At 25.7% G+C, this 24,884-nt stretch overlaps 1 protein-coding gene across 1 annotated transcript; it reads right to left on the minus strand.

The window, feature by feature from the left end:
- Positions 1–504: 504 nt before the first annotated feature.
- LOC122505159 lies at positions 505–6,165 on the minus strand. Its single transcript, XM_043616636.1, has 3 exons — positions 5,690–6,165; positions 3,023–3,289; positions 505–1,076 (listed from the first exon to the last, which is right to left on the minus strand). Exons 1-3 carry the CDS (start codon positions 5,919–5,921, stop codon positions 703–705), a joined length of 873 nt encoding a protein of 290 aa, XP_043472571.1. The 5' UTR covers positions 5,922–6,165; the 3' UTR covers positions 505–702.
- Positions 6,166–24,884: the final 18,719 nt, after the last annotated feature.

The raw sequence follows: 24,884 nt of genomic DNA on the forward strand, positions 1-24,884 counted from the left end.
TTACGAATCATGGAGACAAAAAACGATATTTTATAAAGATTCTTTATTTATAAACTAATATAAATAAAAAAATACATCTTCTCGTTCATTGGTACACCCAGTTGTACAATTGAATATGAACAGAAATTCACAAATAAATACTTATACAACTAAATAATAATTATAATAATAATAAAAATAGAAACAATCTAAGACTGATTCAGAGCTATCTTTCATAGAAGTGACAGGCAAAGTAGTTAGAGAGAGAGAGAGAGAGAAAGAGCTATAATACACAAGTGTAGAATTACAGGAAGAGAGATCACAGAAATAGAGAAAGAAGATACACAAGACTGAAGTAAATGAGAAGCAGAAAAAAAGAAAAGTAAATGAAAGAAGGAAAAATGAAAGGAAAAAGAAGAATGAAAAAAATTGAAGTAGAAGAAATCAGAATGAAAATATAAAAATCAAGAAGTCGGTATAAAAAAGTAATAATGAAAAAATTAAGAATTGTAAAAGTCAGAATGAGAAGAATAAAATTGAAAAAAGTCCGAGTAAAAAAATCAGAATAAAAAAAACTTCTCTTTTAAAAACCAAAAAAAAAAAAATAAATAGAAAATAAATAAAAACAAAAACATTGATGAAGTATGAAAGCTCTGAGTGAGATTTGATCCTACCTCAATCATTTGGTATGTCTAAATTTTTTTTTCAAAAAAAAAATGTACATTACAATAGCGATCTGCGGTCGCGAACATTTCCATATTTTCGTACAGCTTCGTGAACGGCTTCCTGAGCATAATCCAAAGATCTACCATAACCCGAGTGTCCATAACCGTGTCCATGATGCTCCTCCGAACTATGTGTATGCGATTGTGAATAAACTGGTTTACTGACAATTTCATACGTTGTTTTCTTATCGCCACCGCTTGCCAGTGATTTTAATCCAATAATTGCAGAGAGCATCAGTGCCATTAGGCCAGTCATTAATGCCTTGCCAGCAAGTAGTGCAAGTGCACCAAATCCAACTGCGCCTAATGTTCCTTTCATCATCATTAAACCGGCCATTAAACTACCCATACCCTTGTCCTTCTTGCCACGACCTGAAAACAGGAAAAAAAAGAAAAAAAATTTTCCAATATAATAATTATCCCTCCCCCACTCCTTCCTTTCCTTTTTTTCCTCCAATTTAATTGACATTCATAACAATTTTATTATTTTTACAGATAATTTCTTGAAGATCAATAATAATTCAAGTTTGCGGAAGTTTTTCATTTGTAATTTTTATGAAATTTTTTATTTGTCTTTCTGTTTTCTTCTTAGATTTGAAATCAATTTTTCATTGATTCGGATCATTAAATTATTTACCACTGAAAGTGGTTAGAAAAGTAATGATAATGAATGAAAAAAGAGTTATAAATGATTAATGAATTGTAAATTTTAACAAGGTGGACTTAATAATTTTCTTGTCTGGCAATAAAATAAATCAAGTGAATCATTGACTTGTTTAGAAACTATTTTTCAATTTTGTAAACTTTCTCTATTGTTTTCTTGTTAACGAATTAATCTCTACTAATTCATATTTTTTTTAACAAAACAAAACGAAAAAAAGTAGCTAAGAATTTCGACTAATTTTTTTTGTATCTAAAATTTACTGCTTTATTGAAGGAGATAATAATTTCTGGTCTCCCCCTCCAGTAGAGGAGTCAATTTGACATAAAAATCTAAAATTTACGCCTCTACTAATTTGTTTCTTTGTAAAAATTTTCTTTTTTGTTTCTTATCTATTTTTTCTTGTTTTTTTAAAAAATGTAAAAAAACAAAAAATTGGTACAAATTTTCATTTCTTTTAAAAATAAATTTACTATTCTATTAATTTCTGGTCTCCCTCTCCCCTGGAATAATCACTTTGGCCTAAAAATCTTAAATTTAGACCTTTACTAATTGTTTTCTTTATAAAATTTTTCTTTTTCGTTTGTATTTTCTTTATCTTGTTTTTACTCAAAACGTAAAACAGGAAAACAAAAAAATCAGTCGGAATTTTTACTTTTCTTAAAGATAAATTAGCTATTCTATTGATTTCTGGTCTCCCCAACTAAAATAGTCATTTTGACCTAAAAATCTGAAATTTAAACTCTTTATTATGTTTTTCCTTTTTATAGTTTTTTTAAGGTCTTTTTTAACTTTTTGTTATTTTTTTTAGCAAAACGTAAAAAAAGAAAAGAAGACAAAAATTAGTAAGAATTTTCACTATTTTTAAACAATTTATTATTTTAAAAGAAAATATTATTTCTGGTCTCCCCCTCCTCTAAAAAAAACAAAACGGGAAAAATAAAAAATTGCTAAGAATTTTCGCTATTTTTTTTACTTCTTAGAAAAAAATGTACTACTCTATCAATCGAGATAATAATGTTTTTTACCCCCTTCCCTAGAAGAATCATTTTGACCCAAAAATCTGAAATTTAGTTCCCTACTAAAATTTTAAGGAAAAAATCTATTTTTTAACAATTTTAACCAAAAAAATGTTCGTTTTTTAACAAAACGTATTTTAGGTCACCCCTACTCCTAGAACCTAAAACCCCTTCATTTCTTTAATTCTAACCTAAAAGACTAAAATTTAATTAAAAATGTTTTTTCTTACTAAACAAAAAACTAAAACAGACCTGATTAAATATTATTCTAAATTAACTATTATTAGAGACAAACAAACCAGAAAAATTTTCCACAACATGAAAAGAATATTTTTTCTCTAAATATGGTACAATGTTTTTGAAAATACAAATCTTTCAGTGTATCAAAAGAAATTTTCACTGAGGAAATTATGAAAAAGAAAGATTGATAAAATTAAATTGGAACAGAAATTGTTAAATATCTTAAATTTTTTAGAATAAAATAAATAAATTATTATTAATTAAATTAATTAGGTTTAAAAAAATAAAAATATAATTGAATATAAGTTTTGATAACAATGTAAAATTTTTTGAATTAGCTCCTTTTTCTGAGGGGCGAGGGCAAGAAAATTAGTGGCAAAATTTAGATGATTTCTCACCAGCTTCGAGATTTTTGTTGCCAATTAGTCCCAGTCGATTAAGTGCCTCATCGTTAAAACTTCGGGCAGCTTCGAAAGTTCGCGGATCAAAGAGTTTTATGGAGATTGCATGACTGTTGAGATAACTTCCCACTTTGTGTATTAAATATGCATCGAGTCGTTTGTCGGCGTCGTGAGGGAAATCCCTCGCTAAATTGGCCATCATTTCTGACGAGGGAATTTCAGTTGTACTCGCGTCCTTGATAACTGACACCCCAGGAAGAAGACCTAAGGGAAAATATTTATTTTAATATTCGTATTTAATTAGTTTAATTTTTTACTTTTGTTTAATTTTCAAATTTATAATTTTTCCCTCTCAATATAAGTTTTTTTCTTTTAAATCATTACCTATTTTCCTCTTTAATCCATTTTTAAAAAAATTTTTTCATTTTACTTTAATGTTCCTTTCCTTTTAATTTTTTCCCTTTAATAAGATTGTTGCCGTTAATTTTTTTAATTTAATTTAAGCTTTCTTCCTTTTAATTTAATTTCGTTCTTTTATATTAATATTTGTTGCTTTCAATTACATTTTTTTCCTCTTTATAATATTATTTTTTTCCTTTAAATTTATTACATATTTAAATTACATGTATTTTTACTTCTAATTAAAATTTTTATTTTCGAGTAATTTTTCTTTTGAATAGTTTTTATATTCTAGTTATAGACATATTACTTTTTCCTTTATATACTATTACCCATATTATAGATTTTTTGTTTGTTTGATTTAAAATTAATGCCACAAATTATAATTTTTTAAAACTACTTTTATCAAGAATTTATTAATATTACGAGGCAAATTTAAATAAGTTATTAATTTATTATTTTAATTGTTTATTATAAGAATAAAAAAAAATTATTTAGTTTATGTTGACAAAAACATTTCTTCTGGGAATGTTCTATTCATTTTCGAATTTTTATTTTTACTTATTATTATTTTAATAAAAAATAAAGTTAACAATCATTTGTCAACTCTAATGTTTTATTATTCGATAGCAATGTGTTGAAATTTAAAACGATTATTTAAATAGTACATTAAGCAACAAGGGTATAAAGGCAGCCATTTGTTTACGGTGATTTTTGTGACAAGAGTGGAGGTCGAGGGCGCCCCGAGACCGGAACGAGTGTCACAAAAATCATCGTAAACAAATTGGCTGCCTTTATTCCCATGTTACTTACGATATTTTTTATTCCTAATGCACAAAAGTGGCGATTTCAGATAGCAGACGACAGGGAGTAAAAGTCATTCACTTGTTCGACTTATATGAAAATGGCGGCCGTTTTCTCCCTTAGGCAAAAATAGCGCATGGGATCAGCGGTTATGTTTGCACATGGGAGAAAATGGACGCCATTTTCATATGGTCGAACAAATGAGTGACTTTACTCCCTGTCGTCAGCTATCTAAAAGCGCCATTTTTGTGCATGTGGGATAAAAATTATATTATTATTGTTATTATTTTTTATTAAAATTTATTTGATTTATTTGAAGACCGTGGCCTATAGTCATTTATTTAGATTGTAAATGTTTTTATTTCAATTGTTGTTATTGTAGTACTAATTATTTATTACTAAATTATATATTCTATAATATATTTACTGAATTATTGAAACAAATTTTACAAAAAAAAATTCCAAACTTTTTGATTTAAATATTTTTTCAAAAATATTTACAAGTTCTATAATTATTACTATTTGCTTCATTATCAATTATTTATTAATTCTATTATAAATTATTAATTATTATTAATATTATTTATTATTTAAATATATTATTAATAATTGTTATTCAATTAGGTCAACAATTAATATTAAAAATTATTATTTAATTTATAACCATTATTTAAAAGAAATAACTGTACCTACTATTTATTAATTTTTTAGTGATTTTTTAAATGTATTTTTGTTTATTTATTTAAAAGTAAGTATTCATTATTATTTATTAATAATTTATTAATTAATTAATAATAATTAATTTATTGATCTCTTAGTGGTTTTTTAAATATATTTTTGGTTATTGATTTAAAATCCAGTATTTTTTTAAAAACTATAGTAATAAAAATTATTTTAGTTATTTATTATTTATTTATTTAAATAACTGTTCCTAAAACGATGAATTGATTAATTAATTATTTATTTATTTCCGAAAAATATTATATAAATTCTACTAAAAAATCTATTAAACAAAATCGTCGAATTTTTCTCAACAATTGTGAAAATTATCAACATAAAATTTATATTATGTATTTTTCCTTCAATTAATTTTTTTCATTAAGTGCATTTTTAACCATTATTACGTCACAGCTTGTGCAAAGCATGTGTTCTAACACTATGATGTCATAATGATTCAAAGGCCCTTAAAGTTATTAATTTACAATAATTTTTAATGAAGTAGCAATTGTTTTTTTTATCTTATAATTACTTAAATTAAATTATCAATGCATAAAAATTACAATATTTTTTAATTAGGAAATACTTTTTATTAGAAAAAAATTAATTATTTGTATAAAGGAGAATCTTATGAAAAGTAAAAAAAAAATGAAATAAATAATTACTGTTTAATAAATTCTATTAAAAAATCAATTAAACAAAATTGGCTGAAAAATAAATCACACACACACATATAACACGTACCCAAATCATCCTGCTCGGAAAGCCGATCAAAAAATGACACAACATCAAGTTTGAGACATTTGGCACTATAAGATTTACCACAATCTTTACTTAAAATTGTAGCCGAATTATCCGGTGTATCCTCAATTGATTGACTGACCGTACCATGTTCAATAGCGGCACGTGCGAATGTCGAAAATACGACAACAACAATTAAGGGCAACAATAGGCCGTTCACTTGATTAGATATCATTTTTTGTTTTAAATTAATTTTTTCTACGATTTTTGATTTAATAAAATAAATAAAACGAAAGAAAAAAAAAATTTTCTTTCTCTTCGTTCAAATCACTCTCGCCGAAGGACACTTAAAAAAGGGTTGTAAAAAGAGATGAGTGGGGGAAAAAGTTTTTTGAGACAAGAAAATTTTTTTTTTTTTCTGTCCCCTTCGACGAGATTAACACTGACGGGTCGCGTGATTTGTACTGAATTGTACGAATGGATAGTTGCACTATATATAGGAAAGAACTACCGGTCCTTTTTCCTTTTTGCCTGTCGACATTCATATTACATTCTCCATAGTTGAGTATATAGGCAAGTTTTGCGGCCACTTGGAGAGGTACCATCCATCCATCCAAAGGTGATAAAGTAGGGATATGCGTCAAATAGAGCGGAGAATTCGAATCTCAGTCAAATTTACAAAAAACAAAGGCATCGACAATAAAGAAAGGTGCTCGGTCGACTTTATATATATATATTATAGACACAAGTAATGGAAAATCGAACAAAATTGTGAATTAGTTGCTTATCTTGGAAAACGAGCCTAAGTAGTTGGTAGCTGAGAAATAAATTGACTGCTTGTTACGGTTTCACTGATGTAAATTAAAAGCGAACATCTTTTTTATTCATCGCCTTGTAACAAACGAGCGAAACAATTTCTTATATATTTTAAATGCTGTTTGCCTCCTGCTTTGAGGAAATGTTTATAAAACGTGAAATTTTTATTTTCTCTCATTGATGATTTAAATTTGTTAAATAATAATTTTGTAAATTTTTTGAAATTTAAAAAAAAAATTTTATTTTCTCTCGTTTATGATATAAATTTGTTAAATGATGATTTTGAAGATTTAGTGTGCGAAATTATCAGTGGAAGAGGTCAGTGTTAGTCAGACTGGCCAATTTTTATCACTTATTGGCAAAATTTCTCTTTGCTTTTTTTATTTGCAATTTTTTTAAAACAATTTTTTACAAGATGGAAATTTTTACTTAATTCGAAAAAGTAAATTTATCGAAAGTTTCTTTTGGAAAATGTAACTTTTGTTAAAGTAACTTTCGTTGAAGTAACTTTCGTTGAAGTAACTTTTGTTGAAGTAACTTTCGTTAAAGTAACTTTTGTTGAAGTAACATTTAAAAAATTAATTTTTAAGGAAGCAACTTTTTGAAGAGGTTACTTTTTATAATAATGTTTTCTTATGGATTTTTATTTAAGTAATTACTAAGGTTAATAAAATTATTAGTTACTTTATAAAAAAATTTTTTTCAAACAATGATATTTTCTAAAATAATTATTTTAGAAAATATCATTGTTTGAAAAAAAAACTTTTTTATAAAGTAACTAAAATATTCTAAAGGAGATGTTTTTAAAATTATTGATTTCAGAAGTAACAGTTGAAGCAATTTTTAAAGAAAAGCCAAATAGTAAAACTTTTATTAATATAATTCTTTTAAATTCTTTGTTAAAGAAGCTAACTATTCTTAAGAAATATTAATTAATTAATTTCGAAAATATTTTTCAAATTAAGCAGGTTTCTGTATTAGGTCAGCTGTGCTATCGATACATTGAAGCCCATGAGCTTATCGAGATTTATTTAAGATATTTAATTTATTTGTGTAGATTGATTCGGGAAAATTGTTAACTTCTTTCAAATTTAATATTTAATCACCGAATGATAAATTCACTTCCTTCAATTATTCTTAAGAATGTTTTTCTTGATACTTTTTTCAGACGCAGCAAAAGTAACTTTTAGAGGAAAGGCACTAGATTAAATTTTCATAAACATATTTTAAGCTTTCACATTTTTTATTTTTTTTTATAAAAAAATTGGTAAACTTTGTATCGTAAAAAACTTGTGTAAAAATAACTATTCTAAGGGTAACTTTTCTAAAATTTATTTTTGAAAATCTAACATTTATTAATTTATTAACTTTTGTAACAGTATCTTTTTTATGCCAAAGTAACTTTTCCTGATTTTTAACAATTAATTTTGATTATTTTTCACCAAGGTATACAATTATTTTTAAAGTGATATTTTTTAGCAATCTTTTCTTAAACGTTACTTTTCCAAAAAACATTTCTTAAAAGTTACTTTTCAAAAATAAATTTTTTCATGAAAGTTATTTTTCAAAAAAAAACTTTTTGCAAATGTTACTTTTCCAAAAAAAAATTTTTCTAGAAAAATAGTTCTGTTAAGAGAAACTTTGCTTTAGAAAAACTATTCTAAAGAAAAAATTCTTTAATAAAATATTTCCTAAAGGAAACTTTTTCTCTGGAAAAACTTTTCTGAGCGCCAACTTTCCTAAATAAAAACTTTACTAAATAAAAAAACTCCTAAAGAAAAAGTTTACTAAAGAAAAACTTGTCTAAAGAAAATCTTTCTTAAATAAAATCTTTTTAAAGAAAATATTTTCTAAAGAAACACTTTTCTACAATTATTTTCTTATGTAGAAGTAACTTTTCTAAAAGTAACTTTTATATAAAAAAATAGTATAACTTTTCAAAACAACAACTCTTCTAAATTTTTTTTTTCCAGAAAAAAATTAGAAAAACAAAAGTTACTTTTCTAATGTAAAATTTGTAAAAGTAACATTTATAAAAATTGGTAAAACCATTATAAGTCAATTGTGCCTTCTTCTTATAATCAGAAATAAACAATAATAAATTTTTTCTTATTTTAATCATATTTATCGCTTCCAATTTCCATATAAATATATAGAGAGAGAGAGAGAGAGAAATTTCGCTTGTATAAAAGAATGTAAAATCAGTTTTATACTAGGTTATAGTCTTGAATTTTTTGACCTTAAGATTTTAAAATGATTTCATTGTTTTAAGACTTCTTTTACAACTTTCACTAGATTTATAGGACAAGAAGAAAGTGGAAGCGATGAAAATGACAAAAATAAAAGAAAAATTTATTATAGTCTATTTTATCCGTGTGTTTAATTTAATAATATCTATTCTTCGCTTTAAATTCTATTTACGATGTGCTGAGAAAAATAAATTTCTAAGCTGGTTTCCGATTGTCAGAAGAAGAAACAATTGACTTATTAAAGTTTTCCAAGAGAGAAAAAGGAATTTAAAATTTTATTTTTTACTTACAGAGAGAGAGAGAGAGAGAGAGAGAGAGAGAGAGAGAGATAAATTAAAAAATTAATTTTTTATGTAGAGAGAGAGAGAGAGAGGGAGAGGACCATTTCGCTATAATAGTGGCACGTATTGACAATAGAGATATCATATAAACTTTTATATACACTTGCGAGATTAGAAGAAAAGACCAGGCAGTCACAATTTTGATGATAATTGCCACTCTATATAGAAAGTAATTTCATGCTTTTTGTTCATTTTCATTTACCTTACTTTCTATATAAAAAAATGAATAAAATAAAAAAAAGTTTGTTATAAATATTTCAACTCATTTGAAAGATCTACTTAATAATTATGATTTAGATTAAATTGCCTCCTTTCACCAGAAATAAGCGACATATAGAAACGTCATAAAAAAGCATGTAAAATAATAATGCGATCAAATTCATGTTCATGATTTTAATGAACTCTAATGCTTAGCCTGAGAAAAAATCCTTTTTAAAGATTAAAAAATTTTTCTTCTATTATTCATATTCTTTTGTTCTTTATTAATTTTTTTATTCTTTGCCATTCTATTCTTTTATTTCTAAAAGTATTTTTTATTCTTTAATTAAAAAGAAATTTTGAAAATCAAAAACATTTTCTGTTCTTAATATTATCTCGATCTATTGGTGCGTAAAATAGTTCGTTTTATTTTGTAGAAAGAGAATTTAATAGAGAGAAAAAATTTAAATTAGAAAAGTATCTTTTAATTTGAATAAATGCTTCTCTACCTTCGTGAAACGTTTTTCAAAAGTTTATTTAAATTAAAAAAAGTTTTCTTTAATTTAAAAATATTTTTTTTATTTCTTTGTGGTGGTTTATTATTTAACAGAGTTTTATTCTAAAAGAACTAAAATAAAATCTAAAAAGAAATTCTTCAATTTAAAAGTAATTTTAATTTGTTTAAAATAAATATTTTTCAATTTATTTATTAATTTTATTAATATGTAAACAAATGGATAAACAAAAAAAAGGTTTAAAATAAATGTTAGTTAATTTAATAGAAATATAACTTAGCTTAAAATAAAATTTTACTTAATCTTAAATAAACGTTATTTAATTTATTGATTTATTACCTTGTGAAATTTAAAAAAAATTATTTAATTTAATGCAAATGTTATTTAATTTTTAGAAATACTTTTCCTCTTAAAAAAACGTCTTCAATATTTAAGTGAACAATATCAATGGAATGTAATTTGTACATAATTAAATTACTTCTTTCTTTGTGCCATTTATACTTAAGCGCAAGTTTAACTAGACCACAATTTATTAAATTGAAAATTCAACAAAACATTACAACTTAAAAGTGAGCAATTTACAATGTTTTGTCCTTGACTGGAAGAAAGTAATAAAAATTTCAAGGAATGATCACTGGCCGAGTTCCCTTCTTCATAGAAAAATGAAAGTATACCGGATATATATGATAGTTTAAAGAAGTAGTCAATACAATGATAACAAGAAAAAGGGAAAAGGCTATAAAAAAGAACAAAAGGAAGACAAACAAAAAATTAAATTCCACTTTAATCTGCATGAAAAATAATTGTACAGTAAAAAAACTTCGAGATTGGTTAATCTAGATCAAGAAATACAAACATTGATTATATTGTTTTTATATGAGAAAAATTTCGAAGTAGAAATTTGTATTCTTTAAATTTAGAAATAGAATTCTTACATAGACAATTAAAAGAATTTTTTAAAATAACAATAATTTTTCATTTTTATAAATAAAGCTATTTTTTTTATTTTTATAAAAAGAAATTTTTTAACTTTAATCAAAATTTGTGTTTCATTTTTATAAATAAACAACTTTTTATTTTTATAAAATAAAAGTTTCTTATTTTTTAAAATATAATAATTTTCTTTCACATTCCTAAAAAAAATTTTTCAACGTTTTTCCATATTAGGAAGTTTAATTTCATTTTCTTTTTTTCTAAGTATCAAACGATCCTCTCGATTATAAAGGCATTATTTTAACTGAAAAGAAAAAAAATTTAATTAGACTTAAAAATTCTACAATTATTTGTCGAAATATTCATCAACACTTTTGTAGGTCATTACTTTGAACGTTGCGCACGATCAGTGAAATCTGTATATGCAGTTATTCTCCAATTTGTCGGGACAGTATTTTTCTTGCAATTCACACTGTAATCTGTCGCGCGTTTATCCATGTTGCACATTGAAAAATTACTTTCCATCTCGTCAAAGCATTTCTTCCACTTTAAACCATTAAAAAGAGAAAAATGAAAAAAAAGATAGGTATTAAAACTTTATTAAAATGTATAAAATATTAAATATGAAATCAGAATAGAAATATTCAAAAATATTATGACTATAGGAAATTAATAATATAAAAATAAAAAAATTCCTTTTTTTCTCAAAAGGAAAATTTTCATTTTAGATTATATTCTTCAAACGAAATTTTTTTTCGAATATTAATTTTTTTAATATATTTTATTATTTCAAAATATTCATTTTTATTTTAAAAGAAAATATTGATGTTTTAATAATTTTTATTTAGTACCTATTTTAATAATTTACATTTTATTCAAGAATTAAAAAAAAGTTTGAATTTTCAGTAGAATAGGTCGATTACAGTCAGATATTTGTAAATTTATTATTAAGTTAATTAAATTTAAAAATAGTTTTACTCTTAATTCTAATAATTTTTAATAGTCAGACATCACACTTTTCATCATATCGTTTGAAAATAGATAAAACAAATTGAAAATTCTTAGGAAAAAATTAAAAATATTTTTTTATAATTAAACTTTTTAAGTAGAATAGGTCAAGCGTTGTCAGACATTAAGCACTGTCATTATTTGAGAGTAAATAAAAAATAGAAATTAAAAAAAATAAATGAGATTAAAATATAAAAATAGATAAATTTATTAATTTTTATTTTTTCTTATAAATAAAAATTTATAATTTATTATTTTAAGTAGAATAGCTAAATTATGGTCAGACATCGCTCTTTTACACCATAGTAAGTGAATAGAAAATAAGATTAAAATCAATGAAGGTCATTAAAATATGAAAAAAAGAGAAATATTTTTATAACTTATTATTTTAAGTATGTAGATAAATTCTAATCAGACATTACACTTTTCCTCACTTTTGGACAATAAAGATAAATAAATAAATTAAATTAAAATTATTAAATATTAGGTATTAAATAATTAGAAAAGTAGAAATATTTTTGTTAATATATAGGAACTTATTATTGATGGAGTAGAATAGGTCAATTATAGTCAGACATTGTAGAGGGGAAGATGGGGCAAGGATAGTTAGTTGCTGTAATGCTTAAACGTACAGTGGGTCAAAAAACAAGCTTTAGGACAAATTGATTTTTAGACCACAATTTTTAACCGATATGCAAATTTTTTTTTTGAAATTAAAGCTAATAAAATTTTGCATAAAACGTACGTTTTTTATTTAAAAAAAATTTTCCGTTAATTGTTTATTAAATGTTAAATAAAAAAATGAGAAATTTTTTGATTTTAAACAAATATTGTTGCTTACGAAAGCCTATTATATTATTAATAATTACTAAAAACATTATAGCCATGTTCTAATAATGTTTTGAGGCATTAACTATTTTGTTTAAAGTTTAAACAATTTTTGCCTAAATTTTGCATAATTTACTATACTTATAATATGCAAGTAAATACCAGTGAAATTTATTGTTATAAATAATTACTTTTTGTTATGTTATAAACAATATATTAATTAACAATTTTTAATATCGTATTTATTTTCAAAGTAATTCACGTTGTTTCATGAAATATGGGCCCACGAGGCAAAGATAGTTATAGAGCTAATACGGCACAGTACAATCCTGCTAATGCTACTGCAAATTTTAAAAAAATGTTTAATTTCTCTTTTTAGCTTGATATACATAGGGGAGTATAGTCGAGGTTGGACCACTGTCTAGGTAGGCCATTCGCGTTTTTTTGTCAAGTTCACTAGCGCCACCTACGCGCATTCTTATCGAAGCTTGTCTTAGTAAAACCTAACTTTTTGTTCAATTACATTTTCGGAGGATCGAAAATTGTGTTTTCTGTGACGTCGGTACAAAAAAAGCTCAAAAAAAGTTTTGTGCATCATGTGAAAAACCATTAATAAAAGATAAAAAACAAATTGAATCGTCAAGGCAAGTATGCAGAAAATTTGTGGGACTCATGGTGGAAAGAAAAGCAAAGTAAAAAATCGAATCCCGAAACGTATTTCTTTATGGTTACAACAATTTGGTAATGTTACTTACTGTCAAGGTCGGCCACTATGTGTTTAAAATGCGCAAAGATGAGGACGAGCTACTTTATTTGCAAAAACTGAAATTCTGTATAACTCATAATATAATTGATCATCTTATTAATATTTTTATTTAATTTTATTAATATTTCAGTGCAAAATTTTTATTTTATTTATATTTATTTTTTTGTATTGTTTATTTTTATTATTTTTTTATTTCATTAAGTTACAAGCTGTAAACAATAAAGAATCAATTTTCTTTTGACTTCTAACATGTTATTTTATTTTTTAACGGTAATGCCTTTTAAATTTTACCTTGACTGTAAGAGCCAACCTGGACCACCAATTTTTTTTTTTAATCTTTATAACTTTTTCATTTTAAAACCAATCAATTTACTTTGTACAGAAAAAATGTTCCTATTAAACAGGACTTTCCAACAATATACTTCAATTGACCAAATTCATTTTTTATAAAAAGTTATAAACAAAAGTCAAAAGGTGGGCCGACCTCGACTATGTTCCCCTAATGGTGCGTAATTATAATTATACGGAAAACGAAGGTTATTGACCAAGAAATTGTGGTGGTCTGAAGAAAATTGGTTAAACCATAGATTCTACTTCAGACTAATTTTAATACAATAATTGAAATTTAGTAAATGTTCAGAATATATTGTTAATACTTCAGATATCAATATATTGAATAGTCTAAATTCAATAAAATAAAGAAAACGAGAATTTACAGATTTTCTATAACATTCTTAGCATTAGGAAAAAAAATAAAATTTTTCTTTTACTTTTTCATTAGTATCTCGTAGAGATCGCAGTCTACAGTAAAATAATGTATAGCAAAATTATATCCAAATAAGCAGGTTTTCTAAAGATAGGTACATATTGAAGTTTGGCCGCTAGATCCGAAAAGGTCTTACCTAACTATTCTTGACCCATCCTCCCCTACTTTATAACTTTTTGGCACAGTAAATAAAGAAAAAGTGAAATTAGAATCTTTAAATGTTGAATTATCAAGAAGGAAACTATTTTCAATAATAATTTATTATTTGAAGTAGAATAGGTGAATAGTCAGACATATTACATGTCTGATTTAAAGCGTAATTAACATTCTATTTCATATCTTAATCTTAAAACTTTTTCTTTTCGCTTTTTTAAAAATAAATATACACACATATAAGTTTCGGATGAGAACAATATAAACTTCTGAAATTACAGTTGAGCTGATAAGATGTCGGAGAACCTAGTTTAAATTGGCCCACTTTATATCGGGCGGATCACATTTTCGCGCTCTACGCTCGAATGATGACGGTATGTCAGATCCTTGTGTCGAGAAAGTATATTACCCGCAAAAATTTTTATACGACTACTTATTTTTTTTTTGCTATTTTTATTTATCATCATGAATAAAAACAAGTTCTCGTCATTTTTATATTGCGATGAAATTATATGAATCTCTTTACTAAGAATGCGGTTGATTTAAACATTAATGTCACAGTTACAATTATTTGACTAATGCACCATTGAAAGTAATTTCCACGGGTTAAATTTCTGTTATAAATGTTTGTAAAAAGTATTTTAACAATAATTTTTTAAATTTAGTATTGTTTTTAATTATTTATTTTATTTAATTAAGTACATATATATTTATTTATTTATACGCTTATTTTTTATTTACTAACTTAATTATTTGGTTGTTCTTTGAATGGTTTATTTTTTCTTTTGTTCTTTTGTTTACTTGTTTATTTTTTAATATATTTACTAATTTCTAATTTGTTTATTAATCTTTTTAATAAATGGTAAATTTTTTCTTTTTATTTAGGTTATGTAGTATATAGACGGGCATAACATTTTTAGTTTATTTGTAAATTTTTATGTTTACTTGTTTATTTCTTTTATTGGTTTGTTAAATTTTCTTTACTTGTTTATTTGTTAAATTGTCCTTTTATTTACTAATTTGTTTATTTTCTTATCTTTTGTTTGTTGGTTTGTTTATTTCTTTACTTATCTCTTTACTGATCATTTATTTACTTGTTTATTAGTTTACTAATCATATTGTTTATTTACTTATTACCCTATTTTTGGTTGTTTGTTAATTTGTTTTAAATTTAAAACAATTTTTTTTTAAATTTGATAAAAAGAAAATTATTTAGGGGAGTATAGTCGAGGTTGGACCACTGTCCCAATGGGAAATTTACAACTGGCGGAGTACTGCGCCAGCACTGGCAGTACTGGCATAACTCTGGGATGATAACGCTGTCTAACGCTGGCCAAGTACTGCCTGCCAGTGCTGCCAGGCAGCGCTGGCTGAGAATATTGCCGCAATAAATGCCGTTTTGTTATTCATTAGTCGTAAATTAATAATTATAAATAATTTAACAACAAAATGGTAAATAATATTAATAAATAGTTATTATTCATAAAATATTTCTCTTTTTAAAGAAGTTGTATTAAAGATGGAGACTAACAATGGATATAGTAAAGGAAGTAGAAAAAAATTGTTTATAACATTTAAAAATTAAATAATAAACAATTACAGTAAGTGTGCATTAGATTTTCATATTTTAGTACCTAACGATTGGAATCTAGAAATATCGCAAACCTATGAAAATAAACAAAATTGCTGACGAGGGGAATCGAACCTACGACCTACGGACTTACAGACTAACGCTCTAACCACTATGCTAACGACACATGTGTACAGTAAAGTATTAACATCTCAGTATCATTCAGACATACAATTATTGAGTAAAAGATGAGAAAAAAATAGGGATACGTTAGAAATAATAAATTGAAATAAAATAAATTAAACTAAATTTTTAATAATTAAATTAAATTACTTTACTTATTGCATTTAACATTTTACGTAATTCTGAAATGACGTAGTAATTTTTAAATAATTTTTTATTCATAGTAAGAAGTATAATAGTATTTTAATAGGATCCAAATTATTATTGAGATTAAAGTTTAAATTTTGTTTATAATTTTAATTTGTTTAAATAATTTATTATTTACAAAATTAGACAATTATGTTAGATTATTATAATTAAATTTAATAAAAATGAAAAATGAACAACTGAAAAGTAAAATATTAATTTTTTCAATAAATTTATATTTATAAACATTCCTAAACTTTTTTTATAATTTTTTTCAATTTTTTGTCAAAAAAGCAATGTTGGCAAAGAGCGTCATGAACAATTTTTCTATACTCAGCCAGCACTTGCCGCCGTGGCTTGTCCAAGCTTTGGCGAAACAAAAATTCTGTACTGCGCCAGCAGTAATTGTCGAGGCTCGGCTAGACTACGCCGAACAATCGTCTGAGTACTACGCCAGTGGTGAACATCGGCACTACACTGGCATTTCCCATTGGGGTAGGCCATTCGCGATTTTTTGGACAAGTTCACTAGCGTTACCTACACACATGCTTTTTGAAGCTTGGTTTAGTGTTTTCTGTGACGTCGGTACAAAAAAAGCTCAAAAAAGGTTTTATGCTTCAACTGAAAAACCATTAATAAACGATAAAAAAAATTGAATCGTCAAGGCAAGCATGCAGAAATTTTGTGGGACTCATAGTTGAAAGAAAATCACAGTGAAAAATCGAATCCCGAAACGTATTTCTTTATGGTTACAACAATTCGGTAATGTTACTTTTTGTCAAGGTTGGCCACTATGTATTTAAAATGCGCAAAGTTGAGGACGAGCTACATCATTTGCAAAAACTGAAATTCTGTATAACTCATAATATAATTGATAATCTTATTAATATTTTTATTTAATTTTATTAATATTTCAGTGCAAAATTTTTATTTTATTTATATTTATTTTTTTATATTGTTTATTTTTATTATTTTTTTATTTCATTAAGTTACAAGCTGTAAACAATAAAGAATCAATTTTCCTTTGACTTCTAACATGTTATTTTATTTTTTAACGGTAATGCCTTTTAAATTTTACCTTGACTGTAAGAGCCAACCTGAACTACAAATTTTTTTTTTTTTAATCTTTATAACTTTTTCATTTTAAAACCAATCAATTTACTTTGTACAGAAAAAATGTTCCTATTAAACAGGACTTTTCAACAATATACTTCAATTGACCAAATTCATTTTTAAAAAAAAGTTATAAACAAAAGTCAAAAGGTGGGCCGACCTCGACTATACTCCCCTATCTACTCGTTTACTGCTTCTACTGTATTCGTTTATTCATTTATTTATTATTTTAATTTTTTACTGTTATATATTTATTTACTTAAACCATTAAATAATTATATACTGGCTCAAAATTTCTGAAGCGTGCCACTAATTTTTCGATAGAGATATTTTTATATTTCATATAAATAATTTTATAGTATTTTCGTACCGAAATATGTCCCCAAAGTTGTTTTTGCAAAATTTTAATTTTTTTAAGAGTTATTGATTAAACAATTCTTAAGCGTCAAATTATTTAAACTATTTTTTCTACTGTTCTATTTGATGGATTTTAATAAAATTTGAAATGAGTAATATACAATAACCCTGCTTTCGAACAAAAAAAATTGTTTAATTTTGTTCATAATTTGTTTAAAATAGCAACAATTATTATAAGCAAATAGAAATAAAATAAACTTTTCCGCCTAATTTCGTATCTTTTCTCGTCAATTATGATACCCTGTATTATCACGAGTATTTCTAAAAAAAAGTTAGTTTATTGCATTAGGTCAAAAGTTATTAATATTTTTGTGACCTAAAAAACTTTTTTTTAGAAATACTCGTGATAAAACAGGGTATCATAATTGACGAGAAAAAATACGAAATAAGGCAGAGAAGTTTATTTTATTTCTATTTGTTTATAATAATTGTTGCTATTTTAAACAAATTATGAACAAAATTTAACAAATTTTTTTTGTTCGAAAGCAGCGGGATATTGTATATTACTCATTTCAAATTTTATTAAAATCCATCAAATAGAACAGTAGAAAAAATAGTTTAAATAATTTGACGCTTACCCGTGTAGAAAAATTTCGGGGCAGTCTGGAGTCCAGTGATTGCCCCAACTACTAGCATCTGGACGGTCTAATCTGGACAATCTAACTGTATGCTATATGGGATTTTTCTGGACGGTCTAATTTAGACTGTCTAACTGTATGCTATATGGGACTTCATTTTGGCATCACTAGAATTCAAAATTTTTAAAGTACAAATCAAAGTACAATCCAGACTTTAGTGCCCGATTTGTCGGTCTTCTTTGAATTTATACATGGATTGTCACTTCAAAATTCAATTGAATAATTTAGTCAATCTAAAGAATCGTTCAAAAATAAATATTGTAGAATTTATATAAATTATTATAAATAAAATTTTCAATGAATTTAATTGAAAATTCTAAAGAACTTAGATTTTTGAAAAATGCCTAATATTTCAAATTCTCCTGAAATTAGATAAATTTTTTAACATATTGTATTTGATTAATTATTAAAAATAATTTATCTGTAGAAGAATTTTAGTTAAAAGCACTATAAACAATTGAGTGTTGGAGAAGTTACAGATTATTGTAGAAATTTAATTATTTTCAAAAGTAACAAAATTCTACACAGAAATTCAATTATGTTCAAAATTTTTTTTAAATTCTCATCAAAATTTCATTTATCTTTATAAATAATAAAATCGTTCTCTGAAATTCAATTATTTTCCAAATTTTTAACAAGATTCTTGGCAAAATAAAATGTAAGCAAAAATTTAATTACTTTCATAAATAAAAAACCTTTCACAAAAATTCAATAAGTATTTACAAATTTTTTATAAGTTTCTTCTCAATAATTCAATTATTTTTATAAATAATAAAATTCTCAGAATTTTTTTATTATTAAACATTTCTTAGTTAATCTCAGAATTTCTTAATTATTTTTAATACAATTTTTATCGAATTCTTCGAAAAGTGTATAATTATAGGGGAACATAGTCTAGGTCGGCCACCTTTTTGACTTTTGTTTATAACTTTTTTTTAAAAATGAATTTGGACAATTGAAGTATATGGTTGGAAAGTCCTGTTTAATAGGAACATTTTTTCTGTACAAAGTAAATTGACAGGTTTAAAAATGAAAAAGTTATAAAGATTTAAAAAAAAAAAAAATTTGTAGTCCAGGTTGGCCATTACAGTCAAGGTCGGCCACGTTTAAAATTCAAAGGGCATTAATCTTTAAAAAATAAAATAACATGTTTCGAGTTACGGAAAATTGATTCTTTATTGTTTACAGTTTGTAACTTAATGAAATAACAAAATAATAACAATAAACAATATAAAGAAATAAATATAAATAAAAAAAAAATTTTGCACTAAAATATTAATAAAATTAAATAAAAATATTAATAAGATGATCAATTATATTATGAGTTATACAGAATTGCAGTTTTTGCAAATGAAGTAGCTCGTCCTCATCTTTGCGCATTTTAAACACATAGTGGCCGACCTTGACAGTAAGTAACATTACCGAATTGTTGTAACCATAAAGAAATGCGTTTCGGGATTCGATTTTTTACTTTGTTTTTCTTTCAACCATGAGTCCCACAAATTTTCTGCACACTTGCCTTGACGATTCAATTTGTTTTTTATCTTTTATTAATGGTTTTTCACATTAGGCACAAAACTTTTTTTGAGCTTTTTTTGTACCGACGTCACAGAAAACACAATTTTCGATCCTCCGAAAATGTAATTGAACAAAAAGTTAGGTTTTACTAAGACAAGCTTCGATAAGAATGCGCGTAGGTGGCGCTAGTGAACTTGACAAAAAAACGCGAATGGCCTACCTAGACAGTAGACCAATCTTGACTACATTCCCCTACTTAAGAATTCTATTGAAATTCGTCATAAGAATTCAACTATTTAAAAAATGTTTGATAAAACTGAAAGTAATACTTTAAAAAATTGTTTAATGATTATAATTGCAGTAAGAATTATTTATTTAAATATTCATATATAATAATTAAAATAATTCGGGACTATTATGTGTAATAATTTTAGTCATAGTTTTCACTTCGTCCTTATAAGCAACAGAATATATGACACTGGCATTGATATGGTAAATTAGGAGAGTTCACACCCAGACTTCAGTGGCCGTGCGATTTAAATGCTTCGAGTCGGGTCGTCAAGGGTGGGGGGCGTGAGTTCGATCCCACATGCGAGCGGATATTTTTCATTATAAGCGCCCAATGGGAAATTAACCATTGGCGCAATAATGGTCCTATATTGGGAGCCAGCAGTACCAATAATGGTGCAATAATGGCAACCAATATTGGGCCACTATTGCCAGAGTCTTGGGATGATCACGACTTTGCCAAGCATTGGCAGCCAATATTGGATCAATATTGGCTGCCAAGACAAATGCCGGACTTTCCAAGCGTTGGATATTCATTGGCAACAAATATTGGACCAATATTAGTGACCAATTAATTACCAATGCTTTAAATTAAATTAATGCTTGGTTATTTATTGGTTACCAATACTGAACCAACGTTTGAAATCAATATTTTACAAATACCAACATATAGCAAAAATTTTTCAAAAAAAAAAAATAAATTACTAATCTAAAGAAAAAAAAATTAATTTTATTGGAACACTCTGTTAAAAACAGAATGTGATAAAAATCAGACAAATATAATATTTGTCTACGTTTGAGAATGCAAGCGTCTCTTCTTATATAGAACTGGTAACACAACTTGCTGGTGAGAGGAAGAAACTGTGGCGCACCCTGGTGGCACTTATCCAAAGTAATTTCGAGCATATACTTTGAAGCAGCGCGGGACATTTCAAAATCGAACACCAGGGTGCGCCAGAGCTTCTTTCACTCACCAGCAAGTTGTGTTACCAGTTCTATATAAGGAGAGACGCTTGCATTCTCGAACTTAGACAAATATTATCTTTGTCTGATTTTTATCACATTCTGTTTTTAACAGAGTGTTCCAATAAAATTAATTTTTTTTTCTTTAGATTAGTAATTTATTTTTTTTTTTTGAAAAATTTTTGCTATATGTTGGTATTTGTAAAATATTGATTTCAAACGTTGGTTCAGTATTGGTAACCAATAAATAACCAAGCATTAATTTAATTTAAAGCATTGGTAATTAATTAGTCACTAATATTGGTCCAATATTTGTTGCCAATGAATATCCAACGCTTGGAAAGTCCGGCATTTGTCTTGGCAGCCAATATTGATCCAATATTGGCTGCCAATGCTTGGCAAAGTCGTGATCATCCCAAGACTCTGGCAATAGTGGCCCAATATTGGTTGCCAATGTTTGACCAAGAAAAAACTGTTGGCAGCCAATATTGGTCCATTATTTAGCCAATGGTGAGCATTGGCAATTTCCCATTGGGCGTTATATAAAATAATAAAATTACTATATTTAATCTGTATAAGTGTTATAAATTAAAATTGTAAACATGTTTGTAAATAATGTTAAAGGCCTGTTAAAGAATGAATTTAAAAAATGTACCAATTAACGCAAATTGTTTTTTTATTAAAATTATTTTTCAATATTACCTATCTTAAATGATATTTACTGCTAGTGCAGTATATTATTTATTTGAAAATAATATAATTATTATAATAATAAGTTATTGTCATTAAATACATAAACACACATATATATGAATAACAATAATATTTATTATTATTAATAATTCATATTTTCACATTACATTGAATAAACGTGAGAACCGAGTAAATTTGGGTAAATTATTTTAAATTAAAAAACTGAAATATTGAAATCGAACCTAAAATTTTAAATATTAGCACTGCTCATTAGCCCTGATTAGCTCGTCCAGTCTGGACCAACGCGTAGTTCGATCGTCACTGGTCTGATTAGCCCATGGTCAGACAGTCTTTTCAGCGCCCAGTTAGAGAATAGACTGTCTTTCTGGCACCTCACTAGAACCCAACAATTTTTCTACACGGGTATAAGAATTGTTTAATCAATAACTCTTAAAAAAATTAAAATTTTGCAAAAACAACTTTGGGGTCATATTTTGGTACGAAAATACTATAAAATAATTATTGATATGAAATATAAAAATATCTCTTTATCGAAAAATTAGTGGCACGCTTCAGAAATGTTGAGCCTTCTACAAACATTATTTCCATAAAGCATAAAAAACAATGTTTATTCACCAGTGAAAAAAATTATTTATTTCATAAAGTGTTATTGTACGAAAGAAAAATTATAAACATTAAAGAACAGAGAGGATGGGTTATTATGGAATAAAGTATTACTTTGCGAACATAAAAATGAACTAGAATTTTTCATGGACGATTTTCTCTCGACTATTTTAATAGTCAATTGCGCTGATGTTCATAAACCATAGATGACAATTTATAAGATAATTCTTTAGCATTTTTGAATAAATTCTTCCTTATTGTATTTTACATTGAAAATATATATTTATGTGCGTGAGTGCGTTTCATAGAAAGTAGGTTATCGCTAAATATTTAATCATTTTTCTTTTTTGCATGCATACTATTTTCTGTAATTTTATTCACAATTTTTGTATATTTATATAAACAAAATTCAATAATTATATCTTTTTCATTTCTTCATTTTTGTATTTTTTGCTTATTTTAATATTTTTCCTTGTTTTAATATTTTTATGAATTTTAATATTTTTCCGTATTTTAATATTTTTTGGAAATTTAATATTTTTTACTGTTTTAAAATTTCTACTATTTTATTCCCATTTTTTCTATTACAATATTTATTTTAAAAATTCTTGATAGTTTAATTTTCCCTTTTATAGTAGAAAGGGAAAATATTAAATTATGCTTTTTTCAACATCTTTTCGAAATGAGAATAAAAATCTAAATTTGCAATGAAGTAAAAAGTTCCAATAAATTATAATAAAAAATAAAATAATAACAAAATAATGAAGTAAGAAAAAGTAGATAATAATAGAAAGTGTAGTAAATAATAATAAATACACTGGAGACTCCATAGAGAGTACAGTCCGAGTCTTAGCCCTCTCTATAGAGTTCGTCCTTGACGCCACCTCTGGCACCGAAAACTGTAAACACTGAGGATTGTACATTGAATAATAAAAATGTGTCTTTTTGAACAATGGATATTTTAACATACATTCTAATATATTTTATTTTTTTATGCATCTAGAAGATGTCGGATGATAATTAATAGCTTTTATTTGAGAAAAAACCACTATAACAAAACTACAATATTTAAACGTAACTAATATTTATCAACGGAACACTCAAAACATATGCTCCTGTTTCGACTTTTTCAATTTCGTTAACGCCAATCTCTCTCCTTCTGTCCCCCTACCGCGTCACGACCAAAGTTTTACTCTCTACACGGAGAAAACTGGAGTATTCAACTTACTATCTAGAGGGACAAACAGACTATATTTGAGGTTAAGTTTTTCGTAACCATCTCGGAGGGATAAATAGACACTCCGATGATTAATTTGACTAACTCGGAGGGAAAAGTTAACTATCCAGAGATTCAGGATTAACACTCAAAACCTAACCCTCTAAGTTTGACTATCCAGTTTTCTCAGTGTATAGAGTCACTCTCTATGGAGTCTCCAGTGTAAGTAAATTAGTGAATAAATAAATTAATTAGTTAATTTAATTAAATTAATTAATAAAGAGTTAAAAATAATAAAATAGTAAAATTAATTTAAAATTAATAGTACCTAAAATAAATTAAAATGTAATAAAAATTATAATTTCAAAAAAATTATTGAAAAAATATTCTTAAAATAATAAGTTCAAAAAAGAAATAAAAATTTACAGTTTATAGAAAAAATTTCGCAAAATCCTGTTAAATGATCGCACAAACGACTCGGCTGTCGAAAGGCATTCGCGATTGCCTGGTTGAAGGCGCCGTTGAAGAATAAAATACGGAAGTACTTTTCTATAGAATACCACAGTTTATACAGTAATTGTTCGTCATATTGTATAGCTTCTTTCAAATTTAACTTTGTTTTCCCTCTTTTGTATTCATTTTCTTGCTGCACCTTCTGTGTGCTTATAATAAACGCCCAGTGAATGCTATTATTCCTCAGCGTTAACACAATCACTTCAAAGCTTTTTCTTTTTTTTTTGCATCTTTTTGCACCAAGTAAGTAACTAGCATACTTTGTATATATATATTTAAAAAGCGGACGCAGTCATGTTGAACGATATGAAATGAATCGATGAGTAAGTCAATAGAACGCATTCTAAATATGCATCTCATCTCGAAAGAAAAAAATGTTTTTTTCTTCTTCATTTTTCAAGACATATTTAGTTCAATGATGTATTGTTATTGTATTTTATAATGGCATACTTTCACTATTTTTATGAATTAGAAAATTGTTTTTCCTTTTCTTAAAATGAGATATAAATTACTAGTGAAAATATTGTTCGCTAAAACATGATTTATTGATGCAGTCAATTATTAAATTTTATATATTTCCAAAATGAAGAAAAGTGAAATATGTTTAGTCCGCAATATTCCATTTGCATTCCTGGAATATTCCGTTGCAACAATGGGAATATTCTTTTGTTATGTTTCCATCCAAATTTTAGGAATATTAGAA

Source organism: Leptopilina heterotoma, unplaced genomic scaffold (genome assembly GCF_015476425.1).
Source record: "Leptopilina heterotoma isolate Lh14 unplaced genomic scaffold, ASM1547642v1 Lhet_347, whole genome shotgun sequence".
Classification (NCBI taxonomy): Eukaryota; Metazoa; Arthropoda; class Insecta; order Hymenoptera; family Figitidae; genus Leptopilina; species Leptopilina heterotoma.

What these genes read in the sequence shown, in the direction of transcription:
- LOC122505159 (XM_043616636.1), bottom strand. Translation starts at nt 5,921, where the DNA reads ATGATATCTAATCAAGTGAACGGCCTATTGTTGCCCTTAATTGTTGTT. An exon ending in TTCCGAGCAGGATGATTTGG is followed by an intron (nt 3,290 to 5,689) that starts GTACGTGTTATA and finishes ATTTTCCCTTAG; the next exon opens with GTCTTCTTCCTGGGGTGTCA. An exon ending in CAACAAAAATCTCGAAGCTG is followed by an intron (nt 1,077 to 3,022) that starts GTGAGAAATCAT and finishes TCCTGTTTTCAG; the next exon opens with GTCGTGGCAAGAAGGACAAG.